This window comes from Nicotiana tomentosiformis, chromosome 2 (assembly GCF_000390325.3).
Source record: "Nicotiana tomentosiformis chromosome 2, ASM39032v3, whole genome shotgun sequence".
Classification (NCBI taxonomy): domain Eukaryota; kingdom Viridiplantae; phylum Streptophyta; class Magnoliopsida; order Solanales; family Solanaceae; genus Nicotiana; species Nicotiana tomentosiformis.
Genome location: NC_090813.1, coordinates 42,109,876 through 42,126,223, shown reverse-complemented (window position 1 = coordinate 42,126,223; position 16,348 = coordinate 42,109,876). Strand labels below are relative to the sequence as shown.

Here is a 16,348-nt window from a genome sequence, read left to right as displayed (position 1 = left end):
TGGGACTACGGAACGGTATTCCGGGAGATCCCCTTGTCTTACATATTTACTTTGGGACTACGGAACGGTATTACGGGAGATCTCCCTGCACATTTACATTTGGGACTACGAGACGGTATCTCGGGAGATCCCCTATTGTATTTTTGTGTTAGACTTGGCACTTATTGGGTACCGATTGTGGTGTATTCATACTACTCTTCAGCACATGTTTTGTATGCAGATCCAGGTACTTCTTATCAGCCCCGCTACTAGCTGAGAGTGCTTGCTGTTGTACGGAGACTTCAAGGTATATCTGTCGCATCCGCAGACCTCGGAGTCCCCCTCTATTCCCTCCTATGTCATTTACCTTCCTCACTTCTGTTATTAGATTCTGGTGTATAGAGATACTAGTTTCCTTCTGTAGCTTGTGACTTACGATGTTCCGGATTTTGGGATTACTGTGTATTTTGAACAGTTAGTTGTTTAATTCATGTTTTTATTTCATTATTCCGTAAATGTTAGGCTTACCTAGTCATAAAGACTAGGTGCCATCACGACGTCATACAGAAGGAAAATTGGATCGTGACAAGATGAGTCAAAAACAAAGTAAACACAAAGAGTTTGACAGAGTTTTGTAAAGAAATACTCTAATTGATCTCCAAAAACATATGTAATATTAAGAGTTGAAAGAATAACAAAGAATAAAACAAAAGATGAAATAGGCTTTAGTAAATGGGAAAATATGTGGTAAGGCACAAGAATGATCAAAACCTTGTTCATGTCCTGTCAAACAAAGTATACGTGAGAAAATAAGTATAAATGCCATCTGAACCTTACCCGATAAGCAAATTCTGAACCTTACCCGTAAAGAAAGAAACTTTGAAGAATTCAAGAATTTGTTAGAATTCCAAGTGGTTAATCAAATTCAATTGTATATATCAATTTACAAAATATTCAACTTAAATAAATCTATAAATACCTCCCACATAAGACCAGCCCCATTATAAAAATCCTTTCTTACCAAACCCAAAAGCCTATTCACTACAAGCACACTTGGTGATTTTCAGCTTTTCTCAATTTAAAATATCTTCATTTGGTGAGCATTTTCAAGGAAAAATGAGGCCTTTGTATGGGTCAAAATCTGTTTTCATTAAGATTTGACACGAAACGGTATCGTAGAAATCGATATGGTTGAGGTCGATTAGTAAATAACGGGGCTCGTAGCCGAGTAGTCAATAACGGTCGATGTCGAATGCTAACAGCTAGTTTTTGTAAAAGAATATTCACGAGAATATTCTATTGAATATTTTTGGTGTCTGTACTCTTAGGGTTGACTGGGGAATGCCCATATAAATAGAAAAAGAGATAGGGAAGGGGGAGGGGGGAGGGGTAATATTCTCTGATAAGAACATTCTTGAAAAAGCAGTCTCTCTCTCTAGATAAAAGACAATCACTACTTTTCTAAAGAGATTCGATTGTCTACTATTCTACACTTTTTCCATTAGATCCGAGAAGGGTCCAAACATTCTAGTATTTATCTATCTTTCACCATTGTCAGAAAGAAGAATCATCTACCTCATTCAATATTGAGTGAATCATTCTCCTTATTTACTTTAATGTCATTTATCATTATTTATTGCTTGATATTCTCCCATCATTAATGATCTTAAAATATTGAACGTACATCACATTTAATCTTCTCTCAACACTGCTCTTGCCTGATTGTTGTTAACCGATTATAGATATGAAGTTATTACCATTAATTAAGTTTAGCCCTTCGTCATACAATATTAATTAGTTTAATCAAAAGTCTATATTTTTTGGTCAAACAATTTGGCGCCGTCTGTGGGGATTCCTAGTTAAATCTTTAGTTTCTTCTAGATCTATAACTGACACATTTCACAAAAAAGAAGAAGAGAAGCTCCTACTTCCCCGTACACCCAGATCTGACATGGCAGGTAAAGGAGAAGAAAGGATAAAGGCAGTGGCCGATCTCGCTACCAACTACTTAAACACCATCAATGAGGTCTCCGAAACAGAAGGGAAAGGCATAACGCCTAACACCTCTCCCCGACGAAGTGGATCACTACTCTCTCACGGCAGTATCATAGCATCCCGCGGTAAAGGATCCTCCACGTCCACAGTAGAAGAGGCGCCACCAGCGGTGAAGCAACTACTCGAAGCTTGGCTAACAAATACGCTGACCGACATCCTAAACAAGCCCACTCAGGAGGCAGTTAGGAAAGATGCAAGGACTTGCATTACACCAGCAACTGCCAAGCAGCACGGAACTCCCTTTCAGTAACAAGTATCACTCACAATATTAATAATGCAGGTAATGACACTCTCACGGCCATTCTGAGGAAAATAGAAGAAATGAAAAATGAAAACAAAATGCTTCGGGATCAAATGAGAAAACACCAAGAAAGAGTCGACAAAATACCGGGTGCCCCAAAACTCTTGCCAAAACAAGACGATGGTCGGTTCGTCGAGCAACCCTACAGTGATGAAGCCGCCCCACATGCCATACCCAAGACGTTCAAGATGCCGCCTTATCTGAAAATTTATGATGGTATGACCGACCCCGAAGATCTTGTAACTCACTATGTCACTGCGGTAAAGGGAAATGATCTCGCCAAAGAACAAGTCTCCTCCATCTTGTTGAAAACGTTCGGCGAGACCCTTACCGGAGGAGCATTGACTTGGTATTCACAGCTGCCCGTGCGCTCCATTTAAACATTCAAAGAGAAGGCCGACAAGTTCGTAACAGCCCATGCTGGGGCTAAAAAGGCGAAGGTAAGAGTGAACGATATATTTGCCATCAAACAATCACCCGGAGAGGGATTGAGGGACTTCATCGCTCGATTCAATAGAGTAAGGATGACCTTACCGAATGTATCAGAAGGAATGGCTGTAGCAACTTTCAAAAATGGGCTGAACAGGAATGGCTCGAGGGCGACCAGAAAATTATTAAACTGACTTATGAAATATCCTCCAACCACTTGGGATGAAATACACAACGCCTACTGTGCCGAGGTCTGTGCCAACGAGGACGACCTGAATGGGCTGACTCATCGATTGATCTCGGTACAAGCCGAAACTAGGAAGGATCGAAGAAATGATTCCAAGAGAGATCTTGCATCTCCACGATCCAACCGAGAAAGGCATTAGCCATATGTCAGAAGCGCCATCATGCCCCTCTCCCACCACTAAGAGGGCCCATCTAGGCCAAGGATAGGGACTCACAGGAACGAGAGAGATATGTACCTTTTACTATATGCTCACAATTTTTGTGTGTCACTCTCAGAAATAGTCTATGCATTGGAGAAGCTCGGACCAAAGGTAAAATGGCGACAAAAGATGAGGTCAGATCCAAGCACTAGAAAATTAGACGCCCTCTGCGAGTTCCACCAAGAACGAGGTCATAAAGCTTAGGACTGCATCGCCCTAAGACAGGAGGTCGTGAACATGCTTCATCAAGGACACCTCAAAGAATTGCTGAGCGACCCAGGAAGGACAAATTTTGCCCGAGGACGTGAACAACACCAGGGACCGCTGAAACCACCTTCACCGAATCGCACCATTCAAATGATCATCAGGGGCAGTGCTGACTTTTTGATCCATAGAGTGAAGTTCGCCACAACCCACAAGCTCAAACGGTCAATCACTCATGAACGGTACGATGAACTCGAAGAAAGTATCATCTTCGATAAGTCAGATACCCACGGTTTGGTTTTCCCTCACTATGATGCCCTCATTATCACTTTACGAATATTAGATACAGATGTAAGACACATTATGGTAGACAATGGGAGCGGCACGTGCATTGTCCATCCTTGAGTACTTGCACAAATGAAACTCGAAGATAAGATAGTATCGCGCTACATCACGCTAACAGGTTTTAACAATGCAGTTGAACGAACATATGGGAAAATCACACTCCCCATCTTGGCCGGCGGCATCATTCTGGAAACCACATTCCACATCATAGACCAGGATACGGCGTACAATGCCGTAATAGGCCGACCTTGGATACAAGCCATGAGGGCTATCCCTTCCAGCTTATACCAAGTTATCAAATTTCCAACCCTATGGGGAGTATTCAGCATACGAGGAGAACAACACATATCTTAAGAATGTTATCGCATCCAGGATTGTACATTCACCCAACAAATAAAGGGCAAAGCAGAGGACACATAGCAATTAACTGTGTCGAGGTCGAGCAGTGATGAAAAGATGGACGTCATCAGAGATCCCGAAACAATAGACGACGCGGGATCAACCGTAGAAGACCTCGACCCCGTCCAAGTTGATAAAAATGACCACAACAAGAAAGCCTACGTCGGCCGTAAGCTTCAAGGACCAGGTAATTCCGTCAATTCTTAACTGCTAACGCGGACTTGTTTTCTTTTTCCCATGCAGACATGCCAGGTATCCCGAAGGAGATCGCCACACATAAGTTGAACGTCGACCTGTTCTAACCCCCGGTAAGGTAGGTTAGACGAAAGTTCAATTCCACAATAAACGATGTAGTCCACGAGGAGGTCAAAAAAATGTTAGAAAATGGCTCCATCAGGGAATCAAAATATCCCCAGTAGGTCACCAATGTGGTCATGGTAAAAAAGAAGAATGGAAAGTGGCGGATGTGCATAGACTTCACGGATTTAAACAAAGCATGTCTCAAAGATTCATTCCCGCTACCACACATCGACCAGCTCATTGACGCAACGGCCGGGCATGAACTGCTGAGCTTCTTAGATGCCTACTCGGGCTACAATCAGATCCTTATAGAAGAGGAGGATCATGAGAAGACCATCTTCATCACCCACCAAGGAACGTACTGCTACAGGGTGATACCCTTCGAACTGAAAAATGCGGGGGCGACATACCAAAGGTTGGTGACTAAAATGTTCAAAGACCAACTTGGCAAGACCATGGAAGTCTACATAGATGACATGTTGGTCAAGTCCAAAAAGAAAGAAGATCACATCGACCACCTGAAAGAGGCCTTCGACATACTCGGGTGATATGGGATGAAACTAAACCTGAGAAATGTGCATTCAGCGTAACTTCAGGAAATTTCCTGGGCTTCCTAGTATCACAAAGAGGCATCGGGGTCAATCCCGACCAAATCAAAGCCATTAAGGGAATACCAGAACACTTAACCAGCAAAAAACAAGTTCAGAAGCTGACCGGCCGCATCGCCGCCTTGTCGAGATTCATCTCACGATCATCTGATAGATGGCACAAGTTTTTCGGCGTGCTCAAGAAGGACAACGGCTGCTATGGACATCCGAGTGCATTCAAGCCCTGAAGGAGTTAAAATCTTACCTAACATCACCATTGTTTCTTGCCAAAGAAGAACCAGGGGAACGTCTGCTCATCTGCCTCGTTGTATCCGAAGTAGCAGTGAGTACAGTCCTAGTCCGAGAAAGCAAAGGTACGCAATCCCTTATCTATTACATTAGCAAAACCCTAGTCGATGTCGAGACGAGGTATCCCCACCTCGAAAAACTAGCCTTGGCCTTGTTCATAGATTCACGAAAGCTTAGACCCTACTTCCAATGCCATTCGATCTCGGTAATCACGACTTTTCCCTTGAGAAGCATCTTGCATAAGCCCGAGCCATCAGGAAGATTAGCTAAGTTGGCCATAGAATTAAGCGAGCATGATATCACATATCAACCACAGACAGCAATAAAATCACAAGTCCTTGTCGAGTTCAGCGCAAAAATAATGCCCGAAGTCGAAAAAGAAGCCGCCCACGCTTCTCTGCGAACACAAGATCTATGGATTTTGTACATCGACGGCGCCTCCAATACATCAGGGGCCGGACTGGGACTTGTCCTCGAAGTCCCGATAGGCGAAGTAGTTCGCTAGTCCGTAAGGTGCCTGGACATGACTAACAACGAGGTCGAGTATGAGGCCGTGATTGTAGGGTTAAGGCTAGCACTAAAGTACGGGGAGAGCGGGTCATCCTACGCTTCTACTCTTAACTCGTTGTCAACCAAGTCACAGGGGCTTTCCAGATCAAAGAGCAAATGTTACAAAAATACCAGGCCGAGATCTACGGACTATTGCCCGAGTTCGACAAGTGCCAATTTGACCAAATCCCTCGAGCACAAAACATCGAGGGGACAACGGCCCCCTCCCTGTGGGCTGACGATGTCCATTCCCCATTTGATGAAAGGCCAAGGGGACAACGACCAAATTAATGGCAGCAACTAAAAGCATAACCGGAGAAGGAAACATGGTCACCCTCCTCCACTCATCGATAGATCAAATTGAGGTAAGGATCATAAATCTAACCTGGGACTGGCGAAACCGTATCATTACATACTTGCAGGACAACGTACTCCTAGATGATAAAAAGGAAGCCAAGAAGCTCCGGATGCAAGCGGCCAGGTAGAACATCATTCACAACGACCTATACAAAAGGACGTATGGCATCCCCCTAGCGAAATGCTTAGGTCTGAATCAGACGCGGTGCATACTGGAAGAAGTCCACGAAGGCCACTACGGAGCTCACTTAGGCAATCGAGCTCTGGTCAGATGTCTCATACGGGCAGGTTACTACTGGCCTACCATGAAAAAAGAGGCCACAAACTTCGTAAAAAAATGCGAACAATGCCAAAAATACGCCCCAATGATCCATCAAGTGGGCAAGCATCTCCACTCGGTCACCTCCCCTTGGCCTTTCATCAAATGGGGAATGGACATCGTCGGCCCCCTCCTTGTGGGGCGAGGTAACATACGATCTCTTTTGGTTTTAACTGACTATTTCTCAAAATGGGTAGAAGCAGAAACATTCGCCCAAATACGTGAACAGGAAGTGATCGCCTTCATATGGATAAATATTGTGTTCCACTTCGGCCTCCCCAAAGAGATTAGTTGTGACAACGGACCCCAATTTACTGGAAAAAAGGTCGCCGAATTTTTCGAGAAGTGGCATATCAAAGGAATACTCTCCACACCATACCATCCCGCGAGCAACGGGCAAGCGGAATCCTCCAATAAATCAATACTGAACATCCTGAAGAAAAAGCTTGAGGATGGCAAGGGATTATGGCCGGAGCTGTTACCAGAAGTGCTTTGGGCTTATCGCACAGCGCCAAAGACGAGTACTGGAGAGACACCCTACTCTTTAGTCTATGGAATGATGCAGTAATGCCAGTCAGAGTCGGAGAGCCCAGTTTGCGATACTCCCATGAGAGTGGATCGAGAAACGATGAAAGTATATGGCAAGAGCATGACGAAGTCGAAGGACGGAGAGATATGGCCTACATAAGGATGGTCGCCCAAAAATAACAGGCAGAACGCTATTATAACAAAAAAGCCAAGATCGAACCACTCAAAGTCAGGGACTACGTGCTCAAGTCCAAAACACAAGCAAGTAAAGACCCGCGGGAAGGCAAACTAGGGACGACCCATATAAAATCGTGGTAGCAACAAAGAAAGGGTCATTTCAACTAGAAACAATGGAAGGAAAACTACTACCGAACAACTGAAACATTGCCCACCTCAAGTATTTCAACTTTTAAGAAAAAACGTCCTCCCAGTCACACTCTTTTTCCCTCACTTGAGTTTTGTCCCAATCGAGTTTTCTTGAGGAAGTTTTTAACGAGGCGAAAAGGGGGACACTTCCAAGTCAAAATGCGAACGGAACGAGACACCAGACAGTTAGTTCATTGACCAACCTCTTAACACGTCTCCAGGTCAACCAATGAAGGGACTAGATAGACTGGGACTGGAATGCCAACCCGAAAAATATGTAAATTTCTCCAAGTATGAGCGAAACACAAATGTATGAAATCCGCCCATGTTCTCTCCAGAACAACATCACCTCAATATCAACCCGCCCCCCAGCCACAATTAAGTAAATTACATTCGACCTCGTTCGAATTAAACTATATTCGACCTCATTCGAATTAAACCACATTCGACCTCGTTTGAATTAACTCACATTCGACCTCGTTCGAATTAACCCATATTTGACCTCGTTCGAATTAAACTACATTCGACCTTGTTCGAATTAAACCACATTCGACCTCGTTCGAATTAAACCACATTCGACCTCGTTCGAATTAACTCACATTCGACCTCGTTTGAATTAAACTACATTCGACCTTGTTCGAATTAAACTACATTCGACCTCGTTTGAATTAACTTACATTCGACCTCGTTCGAACTAACTCGCATTCGACCTTGTTCGAATCGACTCACATTCGACCTCACTCGAACCAACTCAATACAGGTTACGTTCGACCTCGTTCGTATTAACACCTGCTAATCCACGACCATGGCCAAAACCAAAGTTTTATGATTAAAATGACATTTATTACTTCAAATATATTCCTTACAAAAGCTAAAACAAATGCCAATAAAAGTATGTACAAGAATTACAAGCAAAAGAAAGAAAAACAACTACGTGCTACCTAACTCAGCAGCACCATCTCCACCCATTTCTCGACCTTCACCACCGGGATACTCATCGTCGTACTAGGCATCGTGCTCAATCCTTTTCACATCTTCCTCAGCATCACCAGCTTGTGGTGTGGCGGGGTCATAGCCACTAGGGGTGGGCGTCGGTCGGTTATTATGAAAGTACGGTTCGATTTATTGATTTTCGGTTTTGTAATATTAATAACCAAATCAAACCAAAGTATTTAAGGTTAGATGTGGTTTTTTCAAAGTTTGGTTCGGTTATTTTCGGTTTATTTTTTTGGTTTTAAACGGTTGAAGGAAATTTTATGCTTCTCTGGAAAAAGGAAATAGATTGTCATAATGAATGAATAGAAAAGAAGATATTGGTCCAACAACCATTGCACATAACAGAGACGGCATTAACAGCCATTGAATAGAAAAGAAGATATTGTCATAATGAATGAAGAGAAAAGAACTAAAACACAAAAAAAGAAACCTTATCTTAATAAAAAATCAACCAAAGAAATCTTGAACACCTTTTCCAGCAAAAACTCTATCAGAAAGTTCAGACAAAACAGCATTAACAGTGAGCAAAACTGCAAAACGACACTGGACTCAACTCAACTCAGAACACAGAAGAAGTCACACTAACCTGAGGAAGAAGGATGAGCGACGAGCTGAGGAAGAAGGCAGCAGTCGCACAGAGCTGAGGAAAAAGGCAACAGTCGCAACAGTCGCACAGAGACAAAGTTGAGAAAGAACCCTAAATCTAATTTTTGATTTAGGTTTGGGAAATGGGAATTGGGAAGTAAGTGACTAAGTGTAACGTATCAGACTATCAGTAAGTTTGGGTAAATTGGGCTTCAAAGTTCAAATGGGTATTGGACTATTAGGCTTCAGCCTAAAATGGGTAATAAGTTTTGGACTCATAAAAGAACCCACATGTTCAAACCTATTTTTCTTAACTAATACCCAAATATTTGGTTTAACCGAAAACCGAAATACTAGTGAGGGTATTCAGGTGGATCCGAAAAATATAGAGGCGGTGCAGAGTTGGCCCAGACCATTCTCAACCACGGAGATTAGGAGCTTTCTTGGTTTGGCGGGTTACTACCGTCGCTTTGTGGATGGATTTTCATCTATTGCATCGCCCTTGACCAAATTGACCAAAAAGGGTGCTCTATTCAGGTGGTCGGATGAATGTGAGGAGAGCTTTCAGAAGCTCAAGACTGCTTTGACCACAGCTCCAATGTTAGTTTTGCCATCAGCTTCAGGTTCTTACAGTGTGTATTGTGATGCCTCGAGGATAGGCATTGGTTGTGTTTTGATGCAGGAGGGTAGGGTGATTGCCTATGCCTCGCTCCAGTTGAAGACCTATGAGAAGAACTATCATATCCATGATCTTGAGTTAGCAGCCATTGTTCACGCCTTGAAGATTTGGCGTCATTATTTGTATGGGGTTCATTGTGAGATCTATACTGATCACCGGAGTTTGCAGTATCTGTTAAAGCAGAAGGATCTTAATTTGCGTCAGCGGAGATAGTTGGAGCTTCTTAAGGACTATGATATCACTATTTTGTACCATCCGGGGAAAGCCAATGTGGTGGCCGATGCTTTGAGTCACCGGGTAGAGAGTTTGGGGAGTTTAGCATATCTTCCAGCAGCAGAGAGACCTTTGGCATTAGATGTTCAGACCTTGGCGCCAGCTTGTCAGATTGGATATTTCGAAGCCTAGTCGGGTATTTGCTTGTGTGGTCTCCAGGTCTTCTCTTTATGACCGTATCAGGGAGCGTCAGTATGATGACCCTCACTTGCTCGTTCTTCAAGACAGGGTTCGGAGAGGTGATGCTAGGGATGTGACTATTGGTGATGACGGGGTGCTGAGAATACAAGGCCGGATATATGTGCCTAATGTAGATGGGCTTCGAGAGTTGATTTTTGAGGAGGCCCACAGCTCGCGGTATTCTATCCATCCGGGTGCCGTGAAGATGTACCATGGGACCAGTTTCTTCCACTCGCGGAGTTTGCATATAACAACAGTTATCAATCGAGTATTCAGATGGCTCCGTACGAGGCTTTGTATGGGAGGAGGTGTAGATCTCCGGTTGGATGGTTTGAGTCGGGTGAGGCTAGGCTCTTAGGTACAGACTTGGTCCAGGATGCATTAGATAAGGTGAAATTGATTCAGGAGCGACTTCGCACGGCGCAGTCTAGGCAGAAGAGCTACGCGGATAGGAAGGTCTGTGATGTGTCTTTTATGGTTGGGGAGAAGGTTTTGCTGAAGGTATCACCCATGAAGGGTGTTATGAGGTTTGGGAAGAGGGGCAAGTTGAGCCCCCGGTTCATTGGACCTTTTGAGGTTCTTCAGAGGATAGGAGATATGGCTTATAAGCTTGCCTTGCCACCCAGCTTGTTGAGTGTGCATCCAGTGTTTCATGTTTCCATGCTCCGGAAGTATATTGGAGATCCGTCCTATGTTTTGGATTTCAGCACTGTTCAGTTGGAGGGTGATATGACTTATGATGTGGAGCCGATAACAATTTTGGATCGGCAGGTTCGAAGGTTGAGGTCAAAGGATATAGCTTCAGTGAAGGTGCAATAGAGAGGTCAGCCTGTGGAGGAGGCTACCTGGGAGACCGAGCGGGAGATGCGGAGCAGATATCCACGCCTATTCGAGACTCCAGGTATGTTTCTAGACCCATTCGAGGACGAACGGATATTTAAGAGGGGGAGGATGTAACGACCCGGCCGGTCGTTTCGAGAGTTATAACCCCGTTTTCCCTATTCCTACTTCTTTTTGGTGTTATTCAGCTATATTATATTATATCGGATTAGTGAGTTCGAGTCCGGAAGGAACTCGGAGTGAAATGAGACACTTAGTCTCATAATTAAAAAAAACAAATTGAATTAGAAAAGTGGACCGGATATGGACCTATATGTAAACGACCTCAGATTTGAATTTTGATGATTCCAATAGCTCTGTATGGTGATTTTGGGCTTAGGAGCGTGTTCAGAATATTATTTGAAAGTCCGTAGAGGAATTCGGCTTGAAATGCCGAAAGTTTTATTTTTGAGAAGTTTGACCGGGGGGTTGACTTTCTGATATCGGGGTCGAAATCCGATTCTGAAAATTGGAATATCTCTGATATGTCATTTAGGACTTGTGTGCAAAATTTGAGGTCAATCGGACATGATTTGATAGGTTCCGGAGTTGTTTGTAGAAATTAGAAATTTTAAAGTTCATTAGGCTAGAATTGGGGTGTAATTCATGATTTTAGAGTTGTTTGAGGTGATTTGAGGATTCGACTAAGTTCGTATGATGTTTTAGGACTTGTTGGTATATTTGGTTGAGGTCCCGAGGGCCTCGGGTGAGTTTCGGATGGTTAACGGATCAAAAATTGAACTATAACAGCTGCTGCAATTTCCTTTTGTTGGAAATTGCTTCTGCCCAGAAATCGAGCCCAGATCGAGCTTAGGGTCGAGGGCTACGATCGAAGCCCAGATCGAGCTCAGGGTCGAGGGCCACGATCGAAGCCAAGATCGAGCCCAGATTCGAGGGCCTGATCGAAGCCATGATCGAGCCCAGGGTCGAGGGTCACGGTCGAAGGCCGGGTCGAAGACATAATCGAGGGCCAGGATCGAGAACCAGGATCGAGGGGCAGGACCGAGGACCAGGATCAAGGACCTCGATCGAAGGCCAAGATCGAAGGCCAAGATCTAAGGCCAAGATCGAGGCAGAACCGAAGATGTCTGGGTAGAATTATAAAAACAGGGATTTCGTCCCATTTGCCATTTTTGATAAATTGGAGCTTGAGGAGAGGCGATTTTTGATATATTTTCAAGAAAAACTTGAGGTAAGTCCCTTGTGATTATTTCTACTCCATAATATTGAATTATCATCGAATAATCCGACTAGATTATATGATTTTGAGGTGTAAATCGGAGATTGGGACTTAGAAATTTGGAAATAAGATTTGTAGATTTGAGGGTCGAGTTGAGGTCGAATTTTGGTAAAATTGGTATGAGTAGACTCGTGGTTGAATGGGCTTTCAGATTTTGTAACTTTTGTCGGGTTCCGAGACGTGGGCTTCACGGGTGATTTTTGAGCTAATTTTCAGATATTTATGAAAAAATCATTATTATCTTGTGGAATTAATTCCAATAAATTCTATTGACTGAAACGAATTATTTATGACCAGATTCGAGGCATTCGGAGGTCGATTTGCGAGGAAAAGGCATAGTAGAGTAAAAAGTTTCACGTTTTGAGGTAAGTAATGATTGTAAATCTAGTCCTGAGGGTATGAAACCCGGATTTTGTATCATTCTACTATTTTTAGTGACGCACATGCTAGGTGACGGGCGTGTGGGCGTGCACTGTTGGGGATTTATGACTTGTTCCACCCCGTAGCAACTGTAAAGTTGCATACTTTGTTGAAACCATTGATACTTATATATTTTAGAAAACTTTTCTGTAAATTGGGCTAAATGCCATGTTTGGGCCTTGCGCCAATGCTGTTTGGACCCTTAGGGGCTGTTTCTTACCATCCTCTCACTGTTTTTGATTGAAAATCTATACTCAGTCATATTTTTACTTGTTTACCGCATAACTCAGTTTTATATCTCTATTTTGATGCATATAAATATTTTGGGCCGAATGCCCTGTTTTACTGAAATGCCCGAGTGGCCTGATTTGTGAGGATGGGTGTGGATCGGGGCTGCCCGCCTGCAACATACTTTATGACTGAGTGAGGCCGAGGGCCTGATTTATGAGGATGAGTGTGGATCGGGGCTGCCCGCCTGTAACATATTTTATTATTATCGCACGTGAGTTGTCCATGCAGATTATAGTGCTTTGGATGAAGGAGCCCCTCCGGAGCCTGTACACACCCCCAGTGAGCGCAGGTACCTACTAAGTGCGAGTGCCGAGTGCTGAGTGACTGGGAGGCAAGAGTGATTTTGAGGTATGCCCGAGTGGCAAGAGTGATTATAAGGTGTGCCCGAGTGGCAAGAGTGATTGTGAAGTATGCCTGAGTGGCACGAGTGACTGTGAGGTTTGTCCGAGGGGCTGTATATGAGTGATGTTTTGCCCGAGGGGCTGTTTATGATTTCATCATTTTTGCTCACCTTTGCATTGAGCCTTTGTTTGAAAAACTGTTGGAAAAATATCTTTAAATGATTTTTACTGGAACTGGGTTTAAACGAGATGTTTGATTCAAATCCTGATTTTTTTAAGAGCATGTGGTATTTTACTGAGATTTTCTGATATGAACGTTATATGCTTTGTTGTTCATCACTACTGCTCAGACTTTATTTATTGTTGTTATTTACTGAGTTGGCGTACTCACGTTACTCCCTGCACCTTGTGTGTAGATCCAGGTGTAGCTGGACACGGTAGCGGTTATTGAGTGTTCTGGTTGCAGATTTTCTTGGAGATAGCAAGGTAGCTGTTTGGCGATCGCAGCCCCTACTCTTCTCCCTCTTATCTTCCTCTAGTTGTATTTAGCTATTTTTCGGGTTGAGTTAGCCTTGATATTGTTAGACAGATTGTAGTATATGCTCATGACTAGTGACACCCCAATGTCGGGCTTTTCTTTTTCGCACTTCTATTTTTCTTTGATTTGAACTCTTTAAATGGAGGTTTTATGTTACATAACCTTGAAATTATTTTTGAAATGAAAATTTAATTTTTTTTGAAAATGAGTCGGCTTGCCTAGTTCCATAATAGGCGCCATCACGACAGAGGTTAGTTTGGGTCGTGACAGATGTCCAAATTGCTTCCACCATTCAACTATAGAAAAATATTTTAAAAGTTAATAAGTATAAATCAAATAAATTAATTTAAAGTTATAAGGATATCTATATTAAAGTTAGTTACCTGGCGACCTTATGTCTCTGGCTCTAATGGCCGCTTGTAAACCAAATAGGCCCTCTGCTTGTGAGTACCTACCAAACTCCTCCCATATTTGATCTATCGTCGCTGAATTAGGGACCAATTTCTTAAGACATGCATGGTATCCAATCCACACCTCTGAAGCCAAAGTTTCATCTACAGTGTTCTTGTAAAATAATCCCAGGTTAAGAAGATGGCCTGTTGCATACAAAGGTCGATGGAGTTGATTCTCCCACCTGGTATCAATTATCTCAAAAACTTTCTCATATTTCCTAATATCTCCTTCAAATGATGCTGCAATAGTCTCTTTGGCTCTATCCATAGCTTCATAAAGATAGCCCATTGGTGATTTTCTCTCTCCATCCACCATACGAAGTACGCTAATCAAAGGACTACCAACTTTAAGAGCCCGAACGACGTCATTCCAGAATGATGGAGAAATAAGAACTTTGGCAGTTTTTTTCCCCGCAGCTTCCTTTGCATATCTATTATCTTTCCATTCATTTGAAAGAACTAGCTTTCTCAAGTTTTTCTTTTACAAGTAAAAACTATGCAAAGTTAAGAAAGTCGTTGCAAATCTAGTCTTGGCCAGTCTCACCAAATTTCTTTCATTTGTAAATTTCCTTATCAAATTCAACAACGGCCTCTGACTGATGTAAGAATATACCCTGACGGCCTTAGTGAAAACTGTAAAAGTAACAATAACAATTTTATAGTTAATACTTAATAGGATAGGACATAAGTATAAATAAAGTTAAGGGCTTTAAAGATAACTATATTAATGTTACCTGAAGCATATGGGTTTTCCTTGAATAAGTCACCAAACATCAAGTTGATACAATGGGCAGCACTTGGAGTCCAATAAATATGTGGATACATAGCTTCCATCATCCTACCCGCACTAACATTCTCACTAGCATTATCTGTAACAATTTGTATAATATTTTGCTTTCCAATTTTATCAATAGTCTTTCTAAACAAGTTGTATATTTTGATTCCATCCGTAGAAGAGTTGCTAGCATCGTGAGATTCAAGAAAAACACTCCCTCTTGGAGAGTTCACCAACACATTTATGATCATTTTTTCATTCCGTACTATCCATTTATCCATTATAATGGAACATCCAAACTTGTTCCATTCCACTTTATGCTCCTCAATAATTTGGTCTATCTTCTTCACCTCTTTTTTAAGATAAGTTACTCTAACTTCATGATAGCTAGGAGGCTTCATTCCTGGGCTATATTGTCCTACGACCTCAATGAATTTATCAAAAGTTTTATAGTTAACACAGTTGAAAGGAAGCCCTGTATCATACTCCATGCTTCAAAGGCACTTACGACGCGGTCCCTCAAAATCTTCTTGGCTTCTATACCTGGACCTTCTTCACCTTTTTCCTTTTCTTGTTGTTTTGCCGAGAAATAAAGATTGAGAGGACCTTTTGTCACTGTACGTGGCATCGTGGATGACCCACTAGAACTATTTGAAGATATCTTATGAGTTTTTTTTGGGGGGGGGGGGGGGGGTCATTTCACCATCTTCATCTATTTCATTATCTTCATCAATTAGATTCACCGATGCTTCAAAATTCACTTGAGTTCTTGTCACATTTTTCTTATCAACAAACGGTTTTACTTCCTCCCTAACCTCGGGCGGACAAAGGGGACATTGTACTATATTTTTAAATCCACCTATCAAATATTGCTTGTGACGAGTTATCCCACCATTATATATTTTTTCACAAAACACACATTTAATTGTGGATCTTGATGAGCCTTGTATAGCATAATTCCAAGCTATATCATTTCGTTTATTACTATCGGATGACGCCATTTCAACGCTGTTTTATGAAAAAAAAATTATCAAGTCAATATGCAATTAATTCTACTCTATAAGACTATAAATCTATAATTGAAAAAACAGAGCAACAAATAAATAAAGTTACTGCCTCTGCTCGATTTTGAAAAATATAGCAAAAAAATAAAAATAAAGCTACTGCTTGACTGCCTCTGCTCGATTTTGAAAAACAGAGCAAAGCTACTGCCTGACTGCCTCTGC

General features: G+C 42.4%; 1 protein-coding gene across 1 annotated transcript; it reads right to left on the bottom strand.

Moving 5' to 3' along the window:
• Positions 1–8,916: 8,916 nt before the first annotated feature.
• On the bottom strand, positions 8,917–15,613 carry LOC104098285 (uncharacterized). The gene is made up of 5 exons (XM_070193183.1): positions 15,082–15,613; positions 14,961–14,980; positions 14,279–14,825; positions 9,056–9,109; positions 8,917–8,999 (listed from the first exon to the last, which is right to left on the bottom strand). Exons 1-5 carry the CDS (start codon positions 15,611–15,613, stop codon positions 8,917–8,919), a joined length of 1,236 nt encoding a protein of 411 aa, XP_070049284.1.
• Between the last annotated feature and the right edge of the window lie 735 nt (positions 15,614–16,348).

What these genes read in the sequence shown, in the direction of transcription:
- LOC104098285 (XM_070193183.1), bottom strand. Translation starts at nt 15,613, where the DNA reads ATGGAGTATGATACAGGGCTTCCTTTCAACTGTGTTAACTATAAAACT. An exon ending in GGAAAACCCATATGCTTCAG is followed by an intron (nt 14,981 to 15,081) that starts GTAACATTAATA and finishes TTACTTTTACAG; the next exon opens with TTTTCACTAAGGCCGTCAGG. An exon ending in TTTTCACTAAGGCCGTCAGG is followed by an intron (nt 14,826 to 14,960) that starts GTATATTCTTAC and finishes TACTTGTAAAAG; the next exon opens with AAAAACTTGAGAAAGCTAGT.